This window comes from Somniosus microcephalus, chromosome 15, assembly GCF_052327205.1.
Source record: "Somniosus microcephalus isolate GS21.2 chromosome 15, FLI_Smic_1.0, whole genome shotgun sequence".
NCBI lineage: Eukaryota > Metazoa > Chordata > Chondrichthyes > Squaliformes > Somniosidae > Somniosus > Somniosus microcephalus.
This window is the reverse complement of record NC_141001.1, coordinates 66,536,489-66,557,102: the sequence shown is the minus strand read 5'-3', so window position 1 is coordinate 66,557,102 and position 20,614 is coordinate 66,536,489. Positions and strand designations below refer to the sequence as shown.

The 20,614-nt window shown below is 41.6% G+C and overlaps 1 protein-coding gene across 15 annotated transcripts in view; it reads left to right on the top strand.

Annotated features, from left to right (window-relative positions):
• Positions 1 to 20,614, top strand: part of stk33 (serine/threonine kinase 33) — a 219,042-nt gene that overhangs the window by 173,944 nt on the left and 24,484 nt on the right. For all 15 annotated transcript variants that reach the window (XM_086007935.1, XM_086007928.1, XM_086007925.1 and 12 more), the window contains 4 exons: positions 3,236 to 3,311; positions 6,518 to 6,630; positions 7,478 to 7,563; positions 16,019 to 16,258. In XM_086007935.1, coding sequence (XP_085864061.1) covers positions 3,236 to 3,311; positions 6,518 to 6,630; positions 7,478 to 7,563; positions 16,019 to 16,258 — 515 coding nt within the window. The remainder of the gene's footprint in view (positions 1 to 3,235; positions 3,312 to 6,517; positions 6,631 to 7,477; positions 7,564 to 16,018; positions 16,259 to 20,614) is intronic.

The window sequence follows — 20,614 nt, the reverse complement described above, 5'->3', positions numbered from 1 at the left end:
TCCCCTTAAACAGGAAGCCAGCATATGATGCTACCGGATATTGTCCAGTATCACTCCTCTTCATGTTGGCAAGAGAGAGACGAATGTGAAGGAGACGAGGGAGAGAGAGAGGCTGAGGAGAAAGATTTGGGGAGAGTAAGTAGGCACAAAAAGTGTGAGGGACTGATAAAAATAAATGAAAGCTCAAGTGGCTTTTAGTAAGGGCTGTTGCTAGCATGGTTGCATGGCAATTGTGACTTCACCCACTCTAATTGCTGCTGGCTATTCTCACTTAATTTTGCACAATTTTATATTAGTTTTTTGGCTTTATAATATGGCTCACAGCAACCTTCATTAAAGTTTACAGTGATTCCATTCATCTGATGGCTGCAAGTTCCGACACACATGCACAAGTTCCTCTCTAAGCTACTGGAGAAGGCTCTGATTCAAATATAGATCTTCTTTGAATATTGCTGTTGTCAGCCAACTTCTCAAACCTCAACGTGCCCTAAGTTGAAACTTGTTAAATCCACCATAATGAAGGTGGAGAGTTGCTATAGTATTAACACAAAGGAGAAAATCACTCAGCTGTTGGCAGTGGGAAAAGCATCTTTCAGAACATGTTAATGATTTAGAAAACCGGTGTAGGAGAAATAGTAACTCCATTTTTGGGGTCCGGAGGAGGGTCAAAGATGATTTCATGATCTTGTTCATTCCTAAGCTCTTAGCATGACCGTTCAATTTTAATGTTCTCCCAGATACAGCCTTCGCAACCTTGACGTCTTATTTGACACTGAGCTGAGCTTCCGACTCCGCATTCTCTCCATCACAAAGACCACTGACTTCCACCTCTAACATTGCCCGTCGTCACCCCGCCTCAGCTTATTTGCTGCTGAAACCCTCTTCCATGCTTTTGTTTTTCCAGACTCAGCTATTCCAATGCTATCTTAGCCGGCCTCCTATCTTCCACCCTCCTTAAACTTGAGCTCATCCGGAACTTTGCTGCCCGTATCCTAACCTCCACCAAGTTCCTTTCACCCATCCCCCTGGTGCTTGCTGACCTACATTGGCTCCTAGTCCCCCAATACCTCGATTTTTTTTCAAATGTCTCCATGGCCTCGTCCCTCCCCACCCTATCTCTGTAACCTCCTCCAGCCCTACAATCCTCCAAGAACTCTGCGTTGCTCCAACTCTGGCCTCTTGTGTATCCCCCTACTACCTTTGCCCCGTCATTGGTCAGCCATCTAGGCCCCAAGCTTGGGAACTCCCTCCCTAAATATCTCTGCCTCCCCACCTCTCCTCCTTTAAGACCCTCCTTAAAACCTACCCTGTTGACCAAGCTTTTAGTCACCCATCCTAATATCTCCTTCTTTGACTTAGGCTGTGAATTTAATAGCACTCGGAGGGCGGGATTGGGGGCGGGGGGCGGAGTTATGGAACTCAGTAAGACACTTCTCAAGGTGCGCACAGATCTATCCAATAAGGGGCAGTGTTGGAAAAATAGATTTCACTGTATGACAACACATTACCAAAAACTTCACATGGACATTGGCTAAACCTCTCAAGTGCCTACCCTTGTGCGTTGTTAGTTGGTATGCTTGCAGTAGGATGAGAGTGAGTGTGAAGTGTGGCTAGTGAGATGGGGAAGTGATAAAGTAGATAGAGAGGGTTGGGTGGAGGTGCAAGGTAAGTTGGTGTCCCGGGGAGGTCTCATCCACCCTTGGAAGGGAAGAGAACCTCCCTGCGTGCTGTGACTCCCTCCATAAGCATATGGAGGGAGTCATTGGAGAGCTTGGGTGCAAGCGTTCACCTTTGTGCAATGATTGTCAGTGTTTGCAGCACCTCAATGCTGTCAAACACTGACAGAATAGCTGCTGTGCTTACATGCATAACAACAATCATTGCACTTCCAAATAATTTGTTGTACAGGAAACTCTTGATTTACCGGCACCTAAATAACCGGAAATCTCTGTTAACCGGCAAAATTCAGGAGTAGGTTCAGGTAAGTTTTACTTCACATTAGTGGCCGTTCCTGGATCTTGTGGCCGGGATTCTTGCACCTGTTGCTAAGCAACAGGGACACTTGGATCTTGTGGCCGGGGTTCCTGCACCTGTTGCTAAGCAACAGGGAAGCCTGGATTTGTTGCTGTGTACGGAGCTTGTACCTTTTACTATACCTCTCTGTAATCCGGACTTTTTGATAAACTGGCACCATGCCGGTCCCGTTGGTGCCAGATAAAAAAGAGTTTCCTGTATGTAATCCACTTCCAGGCATTTCACAGAGATGTGATAATGCGCAATATCAATGCCAAGTGTTTCTTTTGTATTGGAGGAGGGGAGGGAGGGAGTCTAAGAGATACTTCAATTTTTTTTTGGCATTGCATTTATTGCTGTATGTTTTCAAATTGTTATTATTGGGGGCTTTTCAAATTGTTATTATTGGGGGCTATGTATTGTCTTGCTGGTGAGAAGAAGGTACAGCTTTAATTGCTTATGCTTTTGCTATACAATTAATTTAGAAGAAATAGTGATTGCCTACAGTGGGCTTCACTAGATAGCGGCGGTCCTTTTGATATTTGTTTTGGCTTTCAGAAAGCTTTTGACTAAGTTCTACATGAAAGGTTTCTAATTAAAATAAAAGCTGAGAGTCCAGGATAGAAAGTGGGACTGAGTAAGAAATTGGCTTAAAAATAGAAAACAGAAAATACTAATAAAGGGGTGTAATATCAGATTGGGGAAGGGTAGGAGTGGAGTGCTTGAATCTCTGTTGTCTAATTCTACCGAAATGATCGGGATGTCGCAACAAATTGCAAGCTTGCAAAATTTGCATGTAACACTAAAATGCGAGAGTAGTAGAAGGAGGATGCAATTAACAATTTGGAAAAGATCAGTTATGCAATTGGTCAGATAAATGACAAATTTAATTTAATACTGGCAAGTTTAAGGCATTAAAAATGTGACATAAGTATGCAATGATTTATTGCATGGTGACTGGGAATAGTAGTAAATTAAGCACAGCCTCCACCTCAATGTCTCCGCTGCTGGCTTTGGTGGTCCCAGTTGCCAGAAAACAGGATATCACCCTTACTCTGTTCTTAATCTCACTTGGGTAACTTTCGCTTCCCTCAACTGCTCATCTCAGTTCCCGTGTTCCATTCCCCACCCAATTGCTATACTCACTCCCTGTACACTATTTCCCAGCCTAAGTGCTGGACTACCTGTATTACTAATCATATTACTTTCTCTTTATTTTCAGCTCCAGAAGTTCTCAGTGCCCATCAGTACACCCAGCAGTGTGACACGTGGAGCATAGGAGTCATTATGTATACATTGTAAGCAACCTTTGAAGGAAAATAATTTTATATGTATCCGCAGCACGGTGGCATAGTGGTTAGCACTGTTGCCTCACAGCGCCAGGGACCCGGGTTCAAATCCAGCCTCGGGTGACTGTGTGGAGTTTGCACATTCTCCCCGTGTTTGCGTGGGTTTTCTCCGGGTGCTCTGGTTTCCTCCCACAGTCCAAAGATGTGCGGGTTAGGTTGATTGGCTATGATAAAAATTGGCCCTTAGTGTTAGGGGGGATTAAATACGCGGGGTTACGGGGATAGGGCTTGGGTGGGATGGCTGTCGGTGTAGGGACCGGGTGCTAGGGTTTGGATGATCAGCCATGATCTCGTTAAATGGCAGAGCAGGCTCGAAGGGCCAAATGGCCTACTCCTGCTTCTATCTTCTATGTGGTATATATACCCATTTTTATACTTCCCAACAAGTTGCAGAGGCTCATCAGAAATTCATAACTGCCAGCCTTGATCAGAAAAAATACAGGTCATCATCATCATATATATGACTGAACTTTCACTGTATTAGAAGGTGCGTTTGACTCCCTCTAGAGCAAGATACTGACATGACAACAACAAATTTGTACAATTTGTAACGATATGGATTGAAGATGTGTGGGTGTTTCTTTTTAACTATGGTGATTTAAAGAGACAGCTATCAGGGCAGACCCGCTTAATATTTGTCATTGTTCTAGTCTCCCTTTTTTAATAGCCCCATTCTGCTGCCTTTTTTGTTTTGATAACTGTTCACTGCTTTTTTTTTTCTTTTATTAACCCCAGCTCTCTCTTGTTTAGGTCAATTTCTGCTACTTTTTACATAATAGGCATGGCTGTGCTGCCTTTCATTGTTTTAATAACCTAGTTGTTGCCTTATTTTCTTACAGCCCGATTTTCCTTTTTCTTCCTTTCTTGGAGCTACTTTTTAATAGTCCAGGCATGTTGTACGTGTGCTTAAAGATGGCCCTTTTTGATTTCCTTTCCAACACTTTTTTAAAAAGCCCCATTATCCAATGTGATTTCCCACCCCCACCTTATTTTCAGAATTTCTCTTCAATGCATTTTACCCTTTTTCGGAACTCTTATTCCCTGCTGTGTTTTTTCCTTTTTCCAACTTTGCTTTTTTTTTCCTCCATACACTCACCAGACCAAAATTGCACATCCCAATTTCTTTACTGCTCCAATCCTTCATCATTCCAATCTCCCCAATACTCACTACCTCATTACTTCCTGCATCCCCTGTGCTACTCATTACCCCTTCCTCCCCCTTCACTATTTTGTCCATTGCTCATGGAGATCTGTCAGCAATGAGGAGAGGAGGAACACAGTCCTGACAGCACCGTCGGCGTGGGGTGGTCCCACATCTGGAAGGATTGGATTATCATTTTGTAAGAGATCTCTGCCAATGTTGAATTCTATGTTTTCTGATTCGTTCCTGAATTGTATGTGTCTGTTTCATTGTCTGCCTCAGCTTGACATATTTTCTGATATAAAAAAAATGAATAGCATTTATTTGAAAGTTTAATTGAAACCTACTGAAAATATAGTCTGTAATTAAATTATTTTCAAAACCACACGTACTAAATTATATGGAATGCATTCAACTGAGAAAAATAAATAATTTGTTTATAATTCAAACATTAGTAGTCTGTCATATTTCAAGTGAATCTCTTTTTCTCCTCTTCAAATAACAATCAAGTACTTGGGCTGACTAAATGCTACTTAGGCACATGCTCAGACTGCAGGATCTGCCTTTAGCTCTGGGCAAAAATATCGAGTTCAAGCCCAGGCTTTTGGGTAAAGCTGAGGCCTTCATGTAAAAACACTTCAGTTAAGGCATTAAAGAACACACAATACATTTCAGTTGGTAAATTGTATTTTTTAATTTGTTTAACACTTTATTTCGGATATTAGAATTTTCAGTTACTGAGGGGAAAAAATGGCTCAACATTTTTCTTTCAAAGAGAATTTTGACTGAGTCCATTGGTTCACTTTTTTTCTTTTCTATTAATTGCTAAGTTCTCCTGACTGGCCATGTAGGATTGGTTATTTTTATAACTCCTTGGTAGATTTTCATTCATAGTTTTCTAGCCATTTTCCTCACTTTGATTAATTATTCCCTACCTCTTCAGTTCTGATATATTCCTACTTTATTTTGAACCACTTAACAATGTATAGTGCCAGAAGTGTGATGGCTAAAGTGTAGCTGTAATAGAAAAATGTGACAAGAATTGTGAGGAAAAAAACAAAATGTTACACAACAGGAAGTGTGTGCTGTTGTAAAACTTGCCAATCTACCATCCTGATGTGTGTGACTTCAAAAGTCAGATTCAGTTCTCACTTTGTAATAATTTAATTTTTGCTAACTGAATAACACAACTTGTTTTTCCATTTTGCTCACCTTATCTTAATACGCTAAAATTTTTTATTGGCTATGGCTGTAGAGGTGATAGTGGCCTTCTGGTATTTTGGCCAAGTGGCATTCTTCATGTGTGAGCAGAGACAGTGTTGCAGGTTATTCAACTGTGGAGTGCATCAATTGTATCCTGTCCAGTTCTCATTGGAAGTTCACTGGCATACTTCTAATAGAGATTACCGGATAGCAATCAGGAGCAAGAACCTTGGCTCTTTTTTCTCCTACCTAACCCAGTGGTGCTTAGGCCAATTGTAGCATCCCAATTGCTGCAGTTGGGTGAAGTCAGCTAACTCATCAAAGACTGAGAATAGACCCTGGAACTTGTTGCTCTGTATAGCTTAATGCAATCCCAGGCGGCGCTATTAAATTCTACTTGCTGATTTTATTATTTGCAAGTAGTATAAATTAACAATTACTGAAACCTGAAGCTGATATTGTATTGCTAGGTAATTGCATATGTCAGACAGCTATACATTTGAGTTGAGAGAGAGAAGTAAATCAATCATTTCAGTTAAAAAAAAAATGAAATTCATAAGGAGAATTGCGAGAACAAAAGAATTGAAAAAATTGTGAAACTCGCAGGTAAAATAACACTTTACAGTCAGCACCACTTTGCTGTAATCACCAGATGTTGCTGCCCATGGTGCCAAAATTATAATATAACTGAGTAGGCAAAAGAGCCAAGTTTCTTCTGCTATGAAGCCATCCAAAGGCAGATCATTGAGTGGTTTAGAAATACTGTTAATTGCAAATAAAATAAAATTATTACCTGATTCTTTTCATGCAGACTTTCCGGAGATCCTCCATTTGTGGCCAGCTCAGAAGAAAAACTTGCTGAGTTGATAAACAAGGGGGAACTGCGCTTTGATGATGCAATCTTGCAGGAAATTAGTGATGGTGGTAAGTAAAAGAAGATCATTTTGAACCATCCTAACTTGTATTTGGAGCAAAGTTAGTTGTTAAGCTTAAACATGCTCCTGTGGAGATTGGATGGTACAGGTATTATGGAAATAAAAAGCTGCAGGGTTGAAACGTTCAGTTTATTATTACTTTGCCCCAAATACAGGGAATGCGGGGCTGATGCTGTACTTTTTAAAAATTTGTAATGTAAAATGATTTGTAGTTTTTTTTAAGGTTTTATCTTGGGTTTTAGAAATAACCCAATTGTTCTGAGTTCACCCATTTTTTAATAATTCACGACCAGTTGCAAAGGCTTGTTAGAAATTGATAACTGCCAGCCTTGTTCAAAAACTATAGGCCATTGTATCCATTACTGAACCAGTCACAAAGTCTGTATATAGGGTCCCAGACCTGAAACGTTAACTCTGTTTCTCTCTCCACGGATGCTGCCTGGCCTGCTGAGTGTTTCCAGCATTTTCTGTTGCTATTTTATGTATTAGGTGTGTTTGACTCCCTCTGAAGCAAGTTACTGGGGCGACATAACAATTTTGCAACATTGGTAACAAAATAGATTGAAGCTGTGCAGGTGTTTTTTTAAATGATCAAAGAAACCCAATTTCAATGCCAATAGCTTTATTCAGGTTTGCAAGAATGTGACATGTAACTATCTACAAGTGCTGCTGTTCTTAGGATTTTTGCTTCCCTAATAAAATAAACCCGGTTATGTTTTCCAAATATAGCATGGATTGCTCACGGTCAGCTTTTGTGACTTTTTCTTCAAATGTCACTGCTGTGTTACAGAGCTAATAAAAATGAGATTTACTGAGCTTTTCTTTTCTCTTTGTAGCAAAGGATGTGCTGTCACGTCTTCTAAAGGTGGATCCTGCCCATAGAATCACAGCCAATGAGCTTCTTGACAACCCATGGGTCACGGTAAAGCTGTAGCTAACTTAATTTGAGAAACTGTACGTAAGATTACATCTGGAGGATATACAAGGAAGCTGGTCCATCTAACTCCAAACCTGTTTTTTTCTTCTCTCCTGCTAGAGAAACCTGGGTATTCTTGTGCCTTCATGTTCAACATGTTTAATTTTGCAGCATAAAAGCAAACTATGCTATTCCGAGGCAGGGTTATCCCAATCTCTGCTGCAATGTTTACTCCCAGAGTGAGAGCAGTCCAGCTTCAAAACGCAAAGAAAGTTGGGATAGCCCTGCTGCCCAATAGTGTTCCTGAGAGTTTTGCTGCAGGAACAGACACATTTCCATATTTAACATGGAAGAGTGTGACTGGCCAGGAGAGAGACTTAAATACATATTAAGTAGCAAGAATTCAGACATTGGTGGGAGTGGGTCATAGACACATCAGGCAGGTCATGGGTGAGAAGCAGGCAGACTGCAAGTTGCCCAAGAATCCTGTAATGACTACCAACGGCTGGCCTATAAATAAAACTATTTCAAAGACCTGTTTGTATCACAATCAAAATAGCTGATGGAAGCAGACCGTCTGTGAAAACAGTTTAGTTGTTCACATTGTAGCTACTAAGGTATAAGAACATAAGAAATAGGAGCAGAAATAGGCCATTCGGTCCTCAATCTCTGCTCATAGGACAACCCCCTCATCCCAGGAACAAGTCTCATGTAAGGCAAGTGTATCCTTCCTTAGGTAAGGAAACCAAAACTGTACACAGTACTCCAGGTGTGGTCTCACCAAGGCTTTATATAATTGTTGTAAGACTTCTTTACTCTTGTACTCCAATCCCTTTGTAATAAAGGTTAACATACCATTTGCTTTCCTAATTGCTTGCTGTACCTGCATGTTAACTTTGTGATTCGTGTACAAGGACACCCAGGTCCCTCTGAATACCAACATTTCCCAATCTTTCACCATTTAAAAAAATATTCTGCTTTTCTATTTTTCCTACCAAAGTGGATAACTTCACACTTCTCCACAATATATTTCATCTGCCATGTTCTTGCCTACTCAATTAACCTGTCTATATCCCTTTGCAACCTCTTTGCGTCCTCACCACTTACTTTCCCACCTAACTTTCTATCGTCAGAAAACTTGGATACATTACATTCCGGTCTCCTCATCTAAGTCATTAATATAGATTGTAAATAGATGAGGTCCAAGCACTGATCCTTGCAGTAGCCCTAGTTACAGCCTGCCAACCTTTAAATGACCCATTTATTCCTACTCTCTCTCTCCTATCCGTTAACCAATCCTCAATCTATGCTAGTATATTACCCCCAATCCTATGAGCCCTAATTTTGTGTAATAACCTCTTGTGTGGCGCCTTATTGAATGCTTTTTGAAAATTCAAATACACTACATCTACTTGTTCCCCCTTATCTACCCTGCTAGTTATAATCTCAAAAATCTCTGAACAGATTTGTCAAACACAGTTTCCCTTTCATAAATCCGTGGTGACTCTGCCCAATCATATTATGATTTCTAAGTGCCCTGTTACCACATCCCTAATAATGGGGCAGTAATTCCTCCCCAAACGCGTGAGTACGGAAGGGGTACTCGCGTGTCTGGCCGGAGGAAATGCCGGTTTTCAGCATGCATAGCGCATGCGCTGAAAACCGGCATTTCCTCTCCTCTAACCCAAGAGGTGAAGAGGCTAGCGCCTGCGCTGTAGGGGGCAGCACGTGCGTCTTGGATTTCCCCTGTTTTGGGGGATTTGCGCATGTGTAAAGGCCTCCGGTCTTTACGCTTGTAAAAAGCACACGTAAGTATTTATTTTTACAGGTAAGTGGTGTTTTAGTGCAATTTAGAATTTTTTTTCCCACAGGTTTATTTTTTGAAAGAATCTACAATAAGGTAAGTTTAGTTTTAGACCCTTTTTATTAAAAATTTATTTTTTTCAAAAAAAAAAATTATTGTTTAAATTATTTTTTTTAACTTATTTATACTTAATTTAATGATTGGGATGTTTTTTTAAAATTTTATTTAAAGTTTAAGTAGTGTTTTGGGGTGCAGTACTTTTCATGAGTTTGACAGTTCTTACTCTCAAACTTATGAATGAAGTTTCCCCTCCCCTGATTGGCTGAACAGTGCTCACCTGATCCCAGCCGGCACATCGCACTAACTACGCCGCTGGGTCAGGTTAGCACAGCGCGCCGACATCAGAACCGGGCCAGGGACAGGAAATCCACTGCGGGCCAGGTTTCAGATGTCGGCGCGCCGGGTAAGTGCACATCGGGGGCTTCCACGCGCGGCAAGCCCCCGACACCAAGTTCTGGGCCATTAGATTCTAGCATTTTTCCTACTACTGATGTCAGGCTAACTGGTCTATAGTTCCCTTTTTTCTCTCTCCTTTCTTGAATAGCGTGGTTTTGTTTTTTTTTCCAATCCATGGGGACTGTTCTAGAATCTAGGTAATTCTGGAAGATCAAAACCAATGCATCCACTATCAGCCACCTCTTTTAAAACCCTAGGATTGTAGGCCATCAGGTCCAGGGGATTTGTCGACTTTTAGTCCCATTAATTTCTCCAGTACTATTTCTTTACTAACACTAATTTCTTTAAGTTCCTCATTCTCACGAGACCCTAAGTTCCCCACTATTTCCGGAATATATTTTGTGTCTTCTACCGTGAAGACAGATACAAAGTATTTGTTTAATGTCTCTGCCATTTCCTTATTCCTCAGTATAATTTCTTCTGTCTCTCCCTCTAAAGGGCCCACGTTACTTAAGCTCAACTCTTCCTTTTTACATACCCATTGAAGCTTTTACAATCTGTTTTTATGTCTCTTGCTTGTTTACTCTCATATTCTCTCTTCTATTTCTTTATCAAATTCTTGGTCATCTTTTGCTGAATTCTAAAATCTTCCCAATCCTCAGGCTTTTTGGCAACATTATAAGCCTCTTCCTTTAATCTAATACTATCTGTAACTTCTCTTGTTAGCCATGGTTAGGCCACTTTTCTCATGGGTGTTTATTCCTTAGAGGAATATGTATTCGTTGCGAATTATGAATTAATTCTTTAAATGTTTGCCATTGCTTATCCAACGTCATATTTTTAAATCTAGTTTTCCAATCTACGTTGGCCAACTTGCCCCTCATACCCACGTAGTTTGCTTTGTTCAGATTTAAGACCCTAGTTTCGAACTTAACTAAATCACACTCAAACTCAATATAAAATTCTATCATAGTATGATCGCTGCACCCCAGAGGCTCCTTTACTACAAGGTTATTAATTAATCTTTTTTCATTGCACAATACTAGATCTAAAATAGCCTGTTCGCCAGTTGCTTCCTTGACATACTGATCTAGAGAACTATCTTGAATACATTCCATGAACTCGTCCTCCACACTATTAGTGCAAATTTGGTTTGCCCAGTCTATATGAAGATTAAAGTCCCCCATGATTACTGTATTACCCTTGTTACATGCACCTCTAATTTCCTGATTTATACTCTGCCTGACACTACAACTACTGTTAGGGGGCCTATAAATTACTCCCACCAGTGTTTTCTGCCCCTTGTTGTTTCTTAGCTCCACCCAAACTGATTCTACATCTTGATTTTCCGAGCTAAGATCCTTTCTCTCTGCTGTCTTTATCCCATCTTTTATTATCAGGATTACAACGCCCCCACCCCCCCACTTTTCCATTTTACCTATCTCTTCTAAAAGTCAAGTATCCTGAAATATTTAGTTCCCAACCTTGGTCGCTCTGCAACTATGTCGCTGTAATAGCTATTAGATCAAACCCATTTATTTCTATCTGTGCTATTAATTCATCATTCGCGCATTCAGATATAGTGCCTTTAGCTTTAACTTTTTTCTATTTTTCCCTGATGTCACCTTAGTCTTTAATGCCCTATTACCGTTTTCCCTTCCTGACCCACCCTGCTTATTTTTGCCCAAATCATTACTCTGCTCTACAGCCTTAACATTTCTCTTACTGCTTTTGAATTTACCCTTTCCTGAATCCTCCCACCCCCTTCATTAGTTTAAAGCCCCATCTAGTACTGTTATTCGAATCGTCAGGACACTGGTCCCAGCCAGTCCCAACGGAACAGCTCCCTCTTTCCCCAGTACTAGTGCCAGTGTCCATGGATCTAAACCCCTGCCTCCCACACCACTCTTTCAGCCACGCATTTAACCTTCTAATCTGTTTGTCTCTATGCCAATTTGTGGGTGGCTCCAGTAACAATTCAGAGATTATTACCTGTGAGGTTCTGTGTTTTAATTTCGACCCTAGCTCCTAGAGCTCTCCCAGCAGAACCTCATTCCTAGTTCTACCTATGTCGTTGTTCTTATGTGGACCACAACAAATGGATCCTCCCCCTCCAAGTTTCTGGCACCGGGCAGGCAACACAACCTTCGGAACTCCCAGTCGTGGCTGCTGTGAACGGTATCTATTCTAACAGTATGCCAATGTGAGGAATAGGTTGCAGGACTAGGATGCTTTTTAAACTTCCTCCACTCTGTGAAAAGATTTAGAAGTGATGTGTGTAACACATCTGATTGTAAACAAATAAGTTTACATACCTGTTGGTTGATGTTTATCTATTTAAAATGCTGCACTTTAGTAATTGTAAGTAATATCTCTCCAATGCATTCACTATTTCTCCTATTTGATGGATTTGCAAGAGATGCTTGGAAATTTTTTTTTAGACTAAGCTCAAATAGAAAATTCCACCGATTTTCTTTCTTTCCTAGGACCATGAGTCAATCGGCCAGTCATGTCCGCTCCACCCTATTTTCTAGACATGGCAACTCTTAATCCTAATTACCTGCCCTTTCTCCATATCCCAAAGCATCCTTACTTCCTAAATAAGTATCTATCTTTTTAAACGTCAGTTGATTCTGCGTCTATGGCCTTCTAAGGCAGGGAATTCCACATGCTCGCCACCTTTTTTGTACCTGAAAGCTAATTTTTAATGACTGATGTGCCTGGATACCTCACTTTAATCATCTACTCTTCAGTTAGACCATACTCCCATCTGCCAAGTTTAATACCTCATACTTTCTTGCATGAAACTGCATCTGTCATCATTCTACCCATATATTTAATCTATGTCCTTTTGCAATCTTCTGGTTTCTTCTTTGCCATTCACTGTTCCTGCTACAGGAAACTTTGTGCTATCCGGCACCGACGGGACCGAACTGTTGCCGTTCCCTCAAAACTGCTGGACACACCAGCGTTAATGTTGAAGCATACGGAGCTTTTCATCTCCGTATCTGACAACAAACACTGTTGCTTAGCAACAGCTTCTAAACAGTCGGCCCGTACCTTGGAAGCGTCTCTCTGAAGCTGTTGCTAAGCTACAGAGACTTTGCAGGGCCTGACTTGAAAAAAAAAGCTACGAGAAGAAAAAAAAGCCACGAGAAGAAAAAAAACCTAAAAACGGCTCCTGATTTTTGCCGGTGGCTCGAGCTTGCCGGACATTTAGCCTCCGGATAACACACAGTTTCCTGTATATAGTTTAGCGTAATCTGAAAATTTGGGCATCCTCCTCTATTCCCATCTGCGGGTTCAGACTATTGTATTTTGTGTTGGCCTCCAGGCCCCATTTAATCTAGTGTATTTGCCTCATAATATGAAAGTAATTAGAGCTCGTTAAGTGCACATTGAGGAAGATGGCTGATACTCTATTGAGGAAGGAAGGTTTTGCATCCCATTGGATGCTCCTTTTTAATCTTTTAATCTACAATGACCAGTATTTTCCGATGCCTACGGGTGTGTATGGGCTGTGTACACACCCGCAAGTGCCGGTTTCACGCAAGTGACAGATCGGACACCTGCCCTGGAGAAGGGCCTCTGCGGGCGGATAGTTCCGCTTTCTGCAGAACCTCCGCCCGCTGAAAACCTTTAGAAATCTTACGCTTGGTAAAAGCAGACGTAAGGCCTGCTTTTACCAGCATAAGAGTTTAGAAAAGTAATAAAAAAATGTTTTTTCACTCATTTATAATTTTTAAATACTTTTAAAAAAAAAGGTAACGATAGCAAAATACTGCAGATGCTGGAAATCCGAAATAACAGAAAATGCTGGAAAAACTCAGCCCGGCCTCTTAATCTATTTCATTCCCTGTGCCTCTTTAGTCTTGATAAAGGGTTTTGACCCGAAACGTTGACTCTAATTTCTCTCCACGGATGTTGCCTGGCCTGCTGAGTTTTTCCCGCATTTTTTGTTGTTATTTTAAAAAGGTAAGTTTATTTTTAGTCCCGTAAAACTTTAATTATTTTTTTCAAAAATTTAATTTTTGTTTAAAATATTTAATTTACTGTCATTTTAACTCATTTTAAAAACATGATGGTTTTTTAAAATGTATTTAATATTTTAGTGTCTTTTTGGAGTGATCTCCATTCATACTTTTGACAGGTCTATCTGTCAAAGTATGAAGGGAGATTCCCTTCTTTCATTGGCTCGCCTGGCCCATGTGAGCCCAGGGACGCTTGCGAACTGCCTGCGCCCCTGGGATACCTGGGCTCTGCACATTTCGACTGTGGGGAGGCCCAGGAGTGGAAGTGTCCAGACCCCGGGAGCCCTCAGGTAAGTGCGTAGGTTTTTTTCCGATAGGAGGCTTCCTGCGTGCGGATGCCTCCTATCAGAAATTACGGGTCTGTGTTTCTGCTTGAAATTAAACTTTTTGAAAATTAGAAGTAACATTTAGGGTATTTCCGGATGTGGTAGCCTAGTGGTTATGATACTGGACCAGCAATGCAGCGGTTGTGAGTTCAAAATCCAACATGGCAAGTTACGAAATTGAATTCAATAAATCTGGTAATTTATGGGCTAGCTAATATGTGTCCCATACTACTGTATGTGGTTGACTCTTAACACCCTCAGGGCAACTGGTGATGGGCAAAAAATACTGCCTTGCCAGTGTTGCTCAAATCCCAAGAGCAAATCATAATTGAAAAAGCGACAGTCCAGTCCCAATGTTGGACTGGATTGCAGCGTGCACTGAGAATGTACATTTTTTTAAAGGCTGGCCTCACCAGAAAAACTGAGCTGGTTAGCATATTCAGGATGCCTACCACCTGTTTTAAGTGGTGCCCCACACACTTGGAAGCCAATTTGGCAGCTGGCAAACTTCTGGGAGAGATTGGACGTGTGAGATCTGGTCCGGAAATTGATCCCCTCCCCCCTCCCCCACACACATTTTTTGCCAAAAAGAGAATCAGTTTCTCCCCCATGAACTCTGCCATGTATTTCTTTCAAATTATTACAACTGAATTTCACAATTGTCAGTAAAGCCTGTCTTAATCAGAGATAGTGAAATCCTATCTTTACTAATGTATTGGGGCCTTTTTTTAGTACAGGAAACTCTTGTTTAAACGGCACCTAAATATCCGGAATTCTCTATTAACCAGCAAAATTCTCACTCCGAAAACAACACCTCAATAACCGGCAATGTTGCCGAGTCTGAGTCTCCCGTGGTGGTCGAGTTAGTCAGTGGGGTTAGTTCTCCAAACTGCCACTACTCGGCTTCTTGGCGCTGTCGGAAGTCGGAACACCTCAATACCCCTGTAACAGGAGTCTGACTCTCCCGCGCTGCCGGTAGTCTCTTCTGATCCGCCATTTTACAGGGGTACTGTGTGTCTCCCACGCTGCTGGTAGTCATTGCATTGCATTACCCTCAACTGGCAGTACTGTACTTAATCAAGCACCTTCCACCATCCATTTAACACAACATTCTGTAGGTGAGTACCCAATTATTGTATACTGCACATTTCTTGATTTTTTTATTTTTCTTTGTTAAAAATAGCCTCGGTAGATAACCCTCTCAGTCATCCGGAATTTTTGATCAACCAGCAACACGCCGGTCCCATCGGTGCCGGATACCAAAGAGTTTCCTGTATACCAATGCAGCTGCTTTTTAAAAAATATCACTAAAAATATTGCACACGGACTGCAGCAGTTCAAGAAGGCGGCTCACCACCACCTTCTCAAGGGCAACTAGGGATGGGCAATAAATGCTGGCCTTGCCAGCGACGCCCACATCCCTTAAACAAATAAAAAAAAAACAATATTCACAGCACAAATCTGTACTTGCAAGAAAATCTAGTAATTATGTTCCACCTTTAGGTTTTTATGTAATGAAGATGTGGCTTATTCATCAGTGAGGGCTCTCTGAGTCTTGCAAAAATGCTTTGAAATTGATTATTTGATCACACAGAGAGAATTTTTTTTTAACTGGTCCCCCACGTTTGCAGGTAGCAAAAAAGCAGTGTTAAAGAGTGGGTCTATGTGCCGAATTTTACAGGAAGTACAATTTTATCTGTGAACTCAAAGTATACCCAAGAATGGCAAATTTTCAAATCTGCGAAGCATGTTCACATGTCGGTCTTCAGCTACAAAGGACAGTGACTGTTCATGTTTTAATTTGCTGTGTTCCCAAATCTCTGAATCTAGTCCTTGAATTCCAGGGTGACACTACAGCCACACAAAGGCCACCAAATGTGCTTGAAATGATGAAACAGTGGAGGGATGACCTGGATGGAGATGAAGAAGGATCAATTACAAATAGTTCTGCACCAAACAGTATTTTTCAGAGTATGCAGACTAGCCAGGAAGGCGGAGAGGGTCCTACCAGTAGCAATGGTATCTCGGATAGTTCCAAAGAAACTGACACTGGTGATAACCAGCCCTGCACTCATTCTAAACAGGTACAGTTTTTAATGGAATTTTATCAAAAATGCAATTTGTAGAAGAAGAATGAATGAGCTTGCATTGCACCCTCCACATCCCTAGATGCCTCTGGGTAAATGCATAGCTGGAGTAAAACTGAGCTGTGGAGGTATGATCTTTGTTCAGGGCTGGGTTCGCGGATCTTAACTGGTATGACAGTCGAGATGCTACAATTAAGAAGAATGTGGCTGTCATGGTAGAATCGCTATTTAAGTTGTGGATAAGTGAAGTTTGTAATAGTACTGAGTGTGTGAGGATGAGGAGAAGAATGCTTAGTGAATTCTGATGCAGTGATTGCCGGACTGTGCAGGGTAGTGGGGGAAGACAATGAGAGTGCTGTAAAGAGGCTGCGAGTGATGCTGCTGTAATGAGAAAGTATTTTAGAGGGTTCTTACCTTGACCACTCGAGTCAGATCACTGATTTTTTTTTCAGCTCTACAGCCATGTTCTTGTGGCAATGCTTGTGGCATTGACATCCTCAGCGTTGTCCTCCCACTGGCTCATCATCAGATGCATGGAGGGCTTCCTACCCCTGGGGAAAAAAGAATATTCCTTCTCTCCACTGCTTGCACCAAGGCCTTTAGTGCCACATCAGAGAACCTTTGTTTGCTTTCTCCCTCCTTCAGCCATTTGTTCCAGAAATCACAGTACAGGTTTTGCAGCCAGAATGCACCTCCTCTTTAAGAGGTGCTGGCTACCTTTAAGCCCACTTCCCTGAGAGATGTGCAGCCAATGAATAGCGCATATAGCACTGGCTCCAAGCACAACAGTCTCTACGTTTCAAAGTAATTAATTGCATGTGAATAGATCACTGTGCATTGAGACATTTGTGAGAGACATGATGAGATGCAAACAATTCTTTACTTTCTTGGAAGGAGCTATGGGGTAGGTTTCTGTCTTTACCATTTGGCCATTAAGCATTACCTAGGCAGAGCGCAGCAAGCAGGATGACATCCCGATAACAGAACCCAACTGATTTTCCTTCTGTTGAAATTAATAGAAGGAAAATATGGTGGATTCTATAATTGGCGAGCAATCTGCAGCACTGGATTTTCCTTTCTGTGCTGTGCCCAAGCGATGCTTTTTGCCCCGGTGGTACTGCTGCGAATCAGTGTACAAGAACTTTGCTAAGTACAACAATCTGTAGTGTGAACTATCTCATAACAAATCTGATTGAGCAGCAATGCGATCTAAATCGTTTTTCTTTCACTGAGTGTGTGGGGCTGTGATTATGAGTAAAGAACAACATAGTAATTGTTACTGATGTCATGAAATTAATCAGATGAGACTGATGAGGTGCAGCTTATATTACATGAATGAGTTCATAGAATCATAGAATGGGTACAGCAGGGAAGAAGGCCATTTGGCCCGTTGAGCCCATGCCGACTCTCAGCTAGCCCCACTCCCCTGCCCTTTCTCCGTAGCCCTGCAAATTTTTTTCCTTCAGATACTTATCCAACTCCCTTTTCAAAGATAAGATTGAGTCTGCCTCCACCACCCTTTCAGGCAGTGCATTCCAGATCTTAACCACTCGCTCCGTAAAAAAGTTTTTTCTTACGTCGCCTTTGGTTCTTTTGCCAATTACCTCAAATCTGTGTCCTCTGGTTCTCGACCCTTCTGCCAATGGGAACAGTTTCTCTTGATCTACTCTGTCCAGACCCCTCATGATTTTGAACACCCCTATCAAATCTTCTCAGTCTTCTCTGCTCCAAGGAAACAGCTCCAGCTTCTCCAGTCTATCAACGTAACTGAAGTCCCTCATTCCTAGAATCATTCTCTCAATCTTTTCTGCACCTTCTCCAAGGCCTTCACATCCTTCCTAAAGTGTGGTGCCCAGAATTGGACACAGTTCTCCAGTTGGGGACGAACCAGTGTTTTATACAGGTTCATCATAATTTCCACGCTTTTGTACTCTGTACCTCTATTCATGAAGCCCAGGATCCCATAAGCCTTTTTAACTGCTTTCTGAACCTGCCCTGCCACCTTCAACGATTTGTGCACACATACCCCTAGGTCTCTCTGTTCATGCACCCCCTTTAGGATTGTACCATTTAGTTTATGTGTCCTCTCCTCATTCTTTCTACCAAAATGTATCACTTCTCACTTTGCTGTGTTAAATTTCATCTGCCACGTGTCTGCCCATTTCACCAGCCTGCCTAGTCTTCCCGAAGTCTATCACACTCCTCCTCACTGTTCACTATACTTCCAAGTTTTGTGTCATCTGCAAATTTTGAAATTGTGCCCTGTACACCCACGTCCAAGTCAAAAATATATATCAAGAAAAGCAGTGGTCCTAGAACCGACCCCTGGGGAACACCATTGTATACCTTCCTCCAGCCTGAAAAACAACCATTTACCAATACTCTCTGTTTCCTGTCACTTAGCCAATTTTGTATCCATGTTGCCACTGTCCCTTTTTTATTCCATGGGTTTCAACTTTGCTGGCAAGCCTATTATGTGGCACTTTGTCGAATGCCTTTTGGAAATCCATGTACACTATGTCAACCGCATTACCCTCATCAACCCTCTCTGTTACCTCATCAAAAAACTCGATCAAGTTGGTTAAACACGATTTGCCTTTAACAAATCCATGCTGGCTTCCTTTAATTAACCCACACCGATCCAAGTGACTGTTTCTAAAAACGTCCCCACTAACGAGATTAAACTGTCTGGCCTGTAGTTGCTGGGTTTATCTTTACACCCTTTTTTGAACAATGGTGTAACATTTGCAGTTCTCCAGTCTTCTGGCACCACCTCCGTATCTATGGAGGATTGGAATATTATGGGCAGTACCTCGGCGATTTCCGCTCCTGGTGACTTATCTACTTTAACTACAGCCAGCCTTTCTAATACCTTTTCTTTATCAATTTTTATCCTATCAAGTGTCTCCACTACCTCCTCCTTCACTATGTCTATGGCAGCATCCTCTTCCTTGGTGAAGACAGATGTAAAGCACTCATTTAGTAACTCAGCCATACCCTCTGCCTCCATGCATAGGTCTCCTTTTTGGTCCCTAATTGGTCCCACCCCTCCTCTTACTACCTTTTTGCTATTTATATGCCTGTAGAAGACTTTTGATTTACCTTTTATGTTGGCTGCCATTCTATTCTCATACCCTCTCTTTGCCCCTCTTATTTTCTTTTTCACTTCTCCTCTGACCTTTCTATATATAGCCTGATTCTCAGATGTATTTGCAACCTGACATCTGTCATACACACTCTTTCTCTGCTTCTTCATATTCTCTATATCTGTTTCATCATCCAGGGAGCCCTGACTTTAATCGCCCTGCCTTTCCCCCTAGTGGGAATGTACCTGAACTATTTCCTCTTTAAAGGTAGCCCATTGTTCCATTACAGTTTTGCCTGCCAATCTTGGATTCCAGTTTACCCAGGCCAGATCCGTTCTCATCCCACTGAAATTGGCTTTTCCCCAGTTAAACATTTTTACTCTAGATTGCTCCCTGTCCTTTTCCATAGCTAATCTAAACCTTATGGTACTATGATCACTGTTCCCTAAATGTTCACCTACTGACACTTGCTCTACTTGACCCATTTCATTCCCCAGAACCAGATCCAGCAATGCCTCCTCCCACTTCGGGCCGGAAACATACTGATCAAGAAAGTTCTCCTGAACCCACTTCAGAAATTCTTCCCCTTCTCTGCGCTTAACACTATTATGATCCCAGTCTATATTAGGATAGTTGAAGTCCCCCATTATCACTACTCAATAGTTCTTGCACCTCTCTGTAATTTCTCAGCAAATTTGCTCCTCCATATCTTTACCACTATTTGGTGGTCTATAGAATACACCTAGTAGTGTAATGGCACCTCTATTATTTCTTACCTCTAGCCATAAAGATTCTGTCCTTGACCCCTCCAGGACATCCACCCTCTCCAGCACTGTAGCATTCTCCTTGACCAATACTGCCACACCACCTCCTATCTTTCCTTCCCTATCTTTCCTGAACACCTTATAACCAGGAATATTTAATAACCATCCTGCCCTTTTTTGAGCCAGGTCTCAGTTATTGCCCCAATAGCATATTCCCTTGTGGCTGTTTGTGCCTGCAGCTCACTTACCTTGTTTACTACGCTTCATGCGTTCACATACATACACTGTAAACCCATCTTAGACCATCCTGTATTCTCTCTTAGTTTGACCCCACCTAATAACTTACTATTTCTTACTTTAGTGCTTTCTGCCTCTCCCAATCCTTTGAGCAATTTATTTCCCCTTTCTAATGTTACATCCTGGTGCCCATTCCACACAAGTGTAATGTAATTTGTAGCACATGTCCTGATTAATTGTTGTTTATGTGATTGGATTTGTTCAGT